The 7,908-nt window shown below is 52.8% G+C and overlaps 1 protein-coding gene across 1 annotated transcript; it reads left to right on the top strand.

The window, feature by feature from the left end:
* Positions 1-986: 986 nt before the first annotated feature.
* Positions 987-7,511, top strand: LOC119947882 (protein PELPK1-like). The gene is made up of 4 exons (XM_038769534.1): positions 987-1,099; positions 5,961-6,250; positions 6,949-7,037; positions 7,125-7,511. The coding sequence occupies exons 1-4, from the start codon at positions 987-989 to the stop codon at positions 7,509-7,511; spliced, it is 879 nt and encodes a 292-aa protein (XP_038625462.1).
* Positions 7,512-7,908: the final 397 nt, after the last annotated feature.

Here is a 7,908-nt window from a genome sequence, read left to right as displayed (position 1 = left end):
ATGAAAACGAGCTTACCTATAATGGAACGGGCGTTACCTAGGCCACACTTGGCAGCAACTGTGGAGGGAAGGGAGGGAGGGGATATGGTGCGAGAGGGGTGTGGAGGGTTTTGATGGGAATGAGTTGGCGAGGTACTGGGCGGGGAGAGCGGGAAGAGGGGTGGTGATATGAAAGGAGAACTGGAATGGGGCGGGGAGGGAGGAGGGGAGGGAGGAGGATTGAAGGGAGGGGTTGAGGGTTGGCGCTGGTACAGAGGGATTCTGGGGAGGGGGTGGGGAAGAGGGCTGGGGGTGGGGGAAAGAGAGGGAAAGAGCTGTGTGGGAGAGGGGAAGGGGAAGGCGAGGACTGGGAAGAGCAGATGGGAGCAGGGGAACTGATAGTTCATGGTGAGGTCAGCAAGGTAAATGACAGCACAGCAAGCAGTTAACAATTAACATACAACAGTAATAACAAAATCAGTAGATTTTGAGAGCACATCACAGATAGCAGTGAACAATTAACATGCCAAAACCACAATGAAATAGGCGGATGATGCCCGCGGCAGAAGGTTGAATTGTCCACGAGTCAGTCAAATCAAAAAGGCGAATGGCAATGAGAGTCCAGGAGCTCTTGGCAGAATTGTCTCCGAGGTGATGGAGGGTGGAGTCCTGTGGATGGCATTTCCGGAATAGGGAGGAAATCTCATGGTAGAGGAAACGCCTGGGAAGAGGGGTAAACAGCCAAATAGCATGGGTGGACTGTGTAGGTGCCAATGGGGCTGTCGCTCAAGTGATAAGGTGAAAACAAGGTCCTTTTTCCCCGGGGAGGGGTGCGTGGGGAATCAATCACCTCCGGCCCGGTCCTAACCCAGGGAAGGAGGGAGTGGGGGCTTCCCAACAATGTCGCTCATTCGGAGGGGGGGGGGGGAGCAAGGCGACCTAATGTCCCACGGCCACGGTTGGCTACCTGAACGGCCTAGAAATCGCTTCGAAGGATGAGACTAGTGATGACGGGGGTGTGGCGGCCCAGTACAGGAGCCTCGGTGTCCTCGGGCGGGGACTTAGATGACCGGGAGGGAGACGGCCATGAGCCCTGGCCGCAGGTCATGGGAGCTGCTCGGTAAGGAAAATCCCCAGCCCTCGCGACGGCAACCGGAGGGGAAAGAACCCACTGTGAACAGGGGGGCCCGCGGTCCGATGGCGGGAGGGCCACTCAGAGTCGGGGATCCTGGGCCCTTATGAAGGCGTCCGATGGAGAAAGTTAAGAAGATTTTAAGAGCTTTTTATGATGCATTAAGGAGTAAAGCAAAAAGATGGGCCTACATTTCAAAGTCAAGAAAACCAAGATCATGACAAATGGAAATTTTAGCACATTTATAGCTGATGGAGAGAAGATTGAAATAGTTGACCATTTTTCTCTCCTGGGATCAATTATCAATAATAAAGGAACTAGTGGTCAAGAAATAAACCGAAGGTTAAAGTTCGGAAGATCTGCTATGAAGAGCCTGGGGAAAAAATGATGAAATGTGCTGATGTAACACTTGCCACAACAATTCAAATTGTTAATTCTATGGTGTTTCTAGTGACAATGTATGGATTCCAAAGCTGCACAGTGAAAAAGACAGGATAGAAGAGCACCTATTTTTTTGAAATGTGGTGTTGTAGGAGGCTTTTGCTAATACCAAGGACGGCCCGAAAAACAAACACATGGATTTTAGAGCAAATTAAACCAAAGCATTAACCCTCCTGATGACGTGTCCTAAATATGCTAATCTAAGTCGAGTCATTTGGCCTTTCAAAGAGGACACTGGCTAGATTTGCTCCAAATTTAGCTTAACCAAACTTCATTCCTCTGCCCCGATCACCTTTCTTCAGAAACTTTCAGGACATGGCACCCCCCCTCCTCAAAAAATCTCTCTACGCTACACTTCAGAGATAGTGGTAACAAGTACTTAAGAAATACCATAATTCCTATAATTATTAATTGGAAAATGGCCTGAACAACTGCTTCCTGCACCTTCCGCGCTTTGGCCAGTGGTCACGTGCCCTGCTGCAGGGCACGATGGGAGTGTTAGTCCAATAAGCATAGGTAAACACAGTCAAGAGCTAGCATCAGACTACCACTGCCAGAAGTCTTTGTGCTACCAGCTGCAACGCCACCCTCCCTCCCCATGCGAGAGGGTCCGATTGGCTGGGTCGGTGCCTATGCTGGACTATGACGTACCACATTATTGCAGTGCTGTTTTTCAGCGATTATTCTTGGCCAATTGCTAGTGTGGAGACTGTGCGATCAGAGCAGCAGCAGCCACCATCTCAGATCGGGGCTCCCAGACAGTGGAAGAGGGAGAACAGGTAGTTCACCCAGTTTTATAGGTGTAGCAGCTGAGGCACAGAGATTCCAATTTGCCTTGCCCAAGGTCACACAGCCCAAAAGTGGCAGAGCCGAGACTAGGACCCAGATCTCCCAACTCCCAGCCCTGTGCACTTTTCATTCGCTTCGCCTCGCTGCTTCCTGAGGATTGTGCAGGTTTGTTTGGACGGTGGCGTGGCTCTGGGAATCCAGAGGAACCAGCCGTGTCCAGAGCAATCAGGGAAACTTCCCTCTTGTGGCAACTCTGAAATCTAACAGCGCTTAACCGATGCATCAGGACTCCAGTATTTCATTCATTCAATCGTATTTATTGAGCGTTTACTGTGTGCAGAGACGGTCCCTACCCAACAGCGGGCTCACAGTTTAGAAGGGGGAGATGGACAACAAAACAAAACATATTAACAAAATGAAATAAATATAATAAATATGTACAAGTAAAATAAATAGAGTAATAAATACGTACAAACATATATACATATATACAGATGCTGTGGGGAAGGGAAGGAGGTAAGGCAGGGGGGATGCGGAGGGGGAGGACGGGGAGAAGAAGGAGGGGGCTCAGTCTGGGAAGGCCTCCTGGAGGAGTTGAGCTCTCAGTAGGGCTTTGAAGTGAGGAAGAGAGCTAGCTTGGAGGATGTTGAAAGGGAGGGCATTCCAGGCCAGGGGGATGACGTGGGCCGGGGGTCGATGGTGGAAGAGGCGAGAACGAGGTACAGTGAGGAGATTAGCGACAGAGGAGTAGAGGGTGTGGGCTGGGCTGTAGAAGGAGAGAAGGGAGGTGAGGTAGGAGGGGGCGAGGTGATGGAGAGCCTTGAAGCCGAGGGTGAGGAGTTTTTGCCAAATGCATAAGCTGATTGGTAGCCACTGGAGATTTTTGAGAAGGGGAGTAACATGCCCAGAGCGTTTCTGCACAAAGACGATCCGGGCAGCGGCGTGAAGTATGGACTGAAGTGGGGAGAGACAGGAGGATGGGAGATCGGAGAGGAGGCTGATGCAGTAATCCAGTCGGGATAGGATGAGCGATTGAACGAGCAGGGTCGCAGTTTGGATGGAGAGGACAGGGCGGATCTTGTCGATGTTGCGGAGGTGAGACCGGCAGGTTTTGGTGACGAATTGGATGTGAGGGGTGAACGAGAGTGAGAGGAGTCGAGGACGACCCCAAGGTTGCGGGCTTGTGAGATGAGAAGGATGACAGTGCCGTCAACAGTGATGGGAATGCCAGGGAGAGGGCAGGGGTTGGGAGGAAAGATAAGGAGTTCTTCTATAGCTTGGCGGATGTGCGGAGGGAGGGCATTCCAGGCCAGGGGGATGACGTGGGCCCGGGGTCGACGGCGGGACAGGCGAGAACGAGGCACAGTGAGGGGATTAGCGGCAGAGGAGCGGAGAGTGCGGGCTGGGCTGTAGAAGGAGAGAAAGGAGGTGAGGTAGGAGGGGGCGAGGTGATGGGGAGCCTTGAAGCCGAGGGTGAGTTCGTCTTCTTCTATGACCTCTTCCTACCTAGAATATATTTTTAGTCCCTCCTCCCATCTACATTGTCAACTTCCTTGGTGCAGGGACCATGTGTACTACGTCCTACCGACAACTCCAATTGCACGTGTCAAAAACAAACCTTCTTCTCTTCCCATTCAAACCCTGCCCCTGCACCTGCTTTTTTACTCGTTTGTTTTTTTCTTCTACTGGTATTTCTTCATAAGCGCTTGCTATGTACCAGGCACTGTAATGAGCACTGGGGTAGATTCAAGCGAATCTGGTTGGACATATCCCTCTCCCGAATGGGACTCACAGTCTTAACCTTCCCTTTGACAGATGAGGTAACTGAGGCCCGGATAAATCATTAATTTACTCATTCATTCAATCATATTTATTGTATGCAAATCACTGTCCTCTGTGCTCGGGAGAGAACACTCTAACAATAAACAGACACATACCCTGCCCACAACGAGCTCACAGCGGGGCTTAGTGGAAAGAGCACGGGCTTGGGAGAGTCAGAGGTCGTGGTTTCTAATCCCAGCTCTGCCACCTGTCTACTGTGTGACTTTGGGCAAGTCGCTTCACTTCTCTGTGCCTCAGTTCCCTCATCTGTAAAATGGGCATTAAGACTGAGCTCCAACGTGGGAAAACCTGATTACCTTGTATCTACCCCAGCACGTAGAACAGTGGTTGGCACATAGTAAGCGCTTAACAAATACCATTACCATTATTATTATTATTATTATTATTATTATTATTATTATTATTGTTAGATGGGGAGGAAGACATTACTATACAGAAATAGATAAAGGAGGAAAGAAAATAATGAATAAATAAGTAAGCTACAGAGAGGTGACTTGCCCACAGGGTTCCATAGTCTAGAGCCAGTATTACAGCTCCATCCACGAGATGCTGCTGCTTTCCTTTCCCATCTCTACAGACCATACAACATTTCTTCCTGTATCACAATGAACGAATCTTTGTGTTATGTTTCATTCATCCAATCGATCGATCAATCAATCATGCTTATTGAGTACATTCTGTGTGTACAGTACTGTACTAAGCTCTTGGGGGAGTACAACACAACAATGTAACAGACACATTCCCTGACCACAACGAACTTTCAGTCTACAGGGGGAGACAAACACCAGCAGGAATAAATTAATTAAAGCTATAGATGGAAGTGTTGGGGGGCTGGGGTTTGGTGGAGGGGCTCAGCAAACCTCAGCACGACAACAACGCCGGATTTTGCCAGGCTGAATATCCTACTCACGTGCTTTCTGCGTGGCCCCTAGTGTTTGTAAGCCCCGCCGAGGGGTACAACGGGACTGTTAGTTCGGTAGGTGGAGGCAAACTCTGTCAAAGTGAGCATCAGACTACTACTCTCAGAAGTATTAGGGGCTTGAGCCTCCACTTAACTTCCCTATGCCTCAGTTACCTCTTCTGTAAAATGGGGATTAAGAACGTGAGCCCCACGTGGGACAATCTGATTACCTTGTATCTATCCCAGCGCTTAGTACAGGGCTTGACACATGGTAAGCATTTAACAAATGTCATTATTTTTATCATTATTATCCTCCATGAACCGCAAGAGGTTCGTAGCTTCAGAGCCCCAAAGCCCTAAAATCCCAGAACCCCAGAGGGCCAGGATCCCCAGAGCCCCAGGAGTCCTGCAACCTCAGGAACCATAGGACCTGAAGCGCTGCAGATCTCCAGAGCTCTACATACCCAGGAGCCCCAATTCCCCAAGGTCCCAGGCCCCAAGAGGCCCAAGAGCACCAGACCTTCAGGAGCCCTACAGTCCCAGGAACTCCAAGCCTCAAAGCGTGTCAGATTTCCAAAGCCGTAAACACCCAGGAGCTCCAAGGCCCCAGAGCCCCAGAGCCCATGGAGCCCCAGAACCCCAGAGCCCAGAATACAGCCTGGAACCCCAGAGTCTTAGGACGCCCAGAGCTCCAGATCCAGGATCCTCAGAGTCTCAAGAACCCAAAACCGCCAAAGGCTCAGATCCCCAGAGCCCCAGGAGCCCTGGATTCCCAAGAACTCCAGTAATCCTGGAGACCCAGAGACTCACAGCCCTATGAGCTCCGAGGCTCCAGAGCATCTGAGACCCAGGAGCTCCTAGGCCTCGGAGCCTCAGAACCCCAGAAGCCTCAGAGCCCCAGCAGCCTCAGAGCCCAGAGACCCAGAGACCCAGGGGCCCCAAAGCCCCAGAACTCCAGAGACACACAGTCCCGGAGACCCAGAATCCAGATCACCATAGCCCAACGAGCATCAAATATCCAGAGTCCAAGATCTCCAGAGTCCTGGGAGCCCTGGAGTCCCATGAACCACAGGAGTCCCAGAGCCCCAGGATTCCCAAAGCCCCAGAGGCACAGGAGCCCCAGAGCAACGGGAACCCCACAGCCGAAGACCACCAGGAGCTCCAAGGTCCCTAGGTCTCAGGTCCCTAGGTCCCTAGGTCCCAAGGACTCCCAGAGCTCCTTTAGCCCAAGGACCCCAGAATCCCAGATCCCCAGAACCCTGGGAAACTAGGAGGCTCAAGAACGCCAGGAGCCCCAGAGCTCCAGAGATCCATGTCCCCAGACCCTCAAGAGCCCTGAAGGTCCGAGAACCCTAGTGGCCCCGGATTCCCAGGAGGCTCAGAAGCGCAGGAATTGCAAGGCCCTTAAGCCCTAAAGCCCCAGGAGCCCCAAGGCCTCAGAGAACCAAACCGTCTCAGCCCAGGAGCCCTAGAGGCCCAGAGTAAAGAGCCCCAGAGCCCCCGGAACTACAGGACTCCAGAGGGTCAAAGCCCCAGGAGCCCCAGACCCCAAGGAACCACAGAAGCAAGGATCCCACAGTAGCATGACCCCCAAAGCCCCAGAGCCCTAGATTCCAGGATACCCAGTAGATCTGGGGTCCCACGAATAACAGGCACCTCAGAGCCCCAAATCCCCAGAGAACAAGAGCTCCAGGTGACCCACAGCAATACGTGACCCAAGGGCCGAGAAACACTGAGACCCAGGAGCGCCAAGGTCCACTTATCTCCAGTACCCCAAAGTGCCCCAAGGCCCCACAGACCCAGAGCTCCTGGAACCTTGCTGTCTCAAGACCTCCAGGACCCAAAGCACCCCATATCTCCATAGCCCTATACACTCAGGAGCCCCAAGGCCCCAGAGCTCCAGAAGGCCGCAGGAGCCACAAAGGCTGGAGCGCTGGAGTCTCAGGAATCACAGTAGGCCCAGAGCTTCTGAGATCCAGGAGACCCTAGGCCCCAGAACTACAGAAACCCAGAACCCTAGAAGCCCCAGATTCCTTGCAGCTTCAGAGCCTAGAGAACCAGAAGCGCAGGCGCCCCAAAGCACCAGAGAGCCAGAGATACACAGTCCTGGAGCCCCAGAGTCCAGATCCCCAAAGCCCCAGGATCCAGGGCCCCAGGAAGCTCGAAGGCCCTGAGCCCCAGATCCACAGTGACCCAAAAGCCCTCGACTCCCATGAACCCCATGAGCCACAGAGCAACAGGAATCCCACAGGCCCAGACAACCAGGAGCCCCCAGGTCCCTATGCTCCAGAGACCAAGGAGTCCCAGATCTCCAGGAACCCGAGGATCCCAGAGCCCCATACCCCCAGAGCTTCAGGAGCCCTGGATGTCCAAGAACCCCAGGAGACCCAGATTTCCAGGAGCCCCATAACCACAGCAATTAAATGACCCCTGAGCCCCAAAGCTCCAGGGGCTCCAGGCCCCAGAGAACCAAAGCCCCCCAGCCCCAGAAGCCCCGAACCCCAAGGAGTCCCTTAACCCAGCGCTCCACAGTAGCAGGAGATCCAAAGCCCCAGAGTCCCACTTTCCAGGTTAACTCAGGAGACCTGGAGTCTCATGGTCAACAGGAACCTCAGAACCTCCAGGAGACCCTGAGCCCCAGGAGCTCCAAGGTCCCCAAGGACCCGAGGCCCCAAGGCCCCAGAGACACCGAGCCCCAGGAGCCCCAAGATCCACGTGGCTTAGTGGAAAGAGCATGGGCTTAGGAGTCAGAGGTCGTAGGTTCTAATCCCGACTCCCCCACTTGTCAGCTGTGTGACTTTGGGCAGGTCACTTCCTTTCTCTG

The sequence above is a fragment of the Tachyglossus aculeatus genome, chromosome X4, assembly GCF_015852505.1.
Source record: "Tachyglossus aculeatus isolate mTacAcu1 chromosome X4, mTacAcu1.pri, whole genome shotgun sequence".
In the NCBI taxonomy this organism is placed as follows: Eukaryota; Metazoa; Chordata; class Mammalia; order Monotremata; family Tachyglossidae; genus Tachyglossus; species Tachyglossus aculeatus.
Note: the sequence above shows the minus strand (reverse complement) of the source record. Positions and strands in the feature narration are given on the sequence as shown.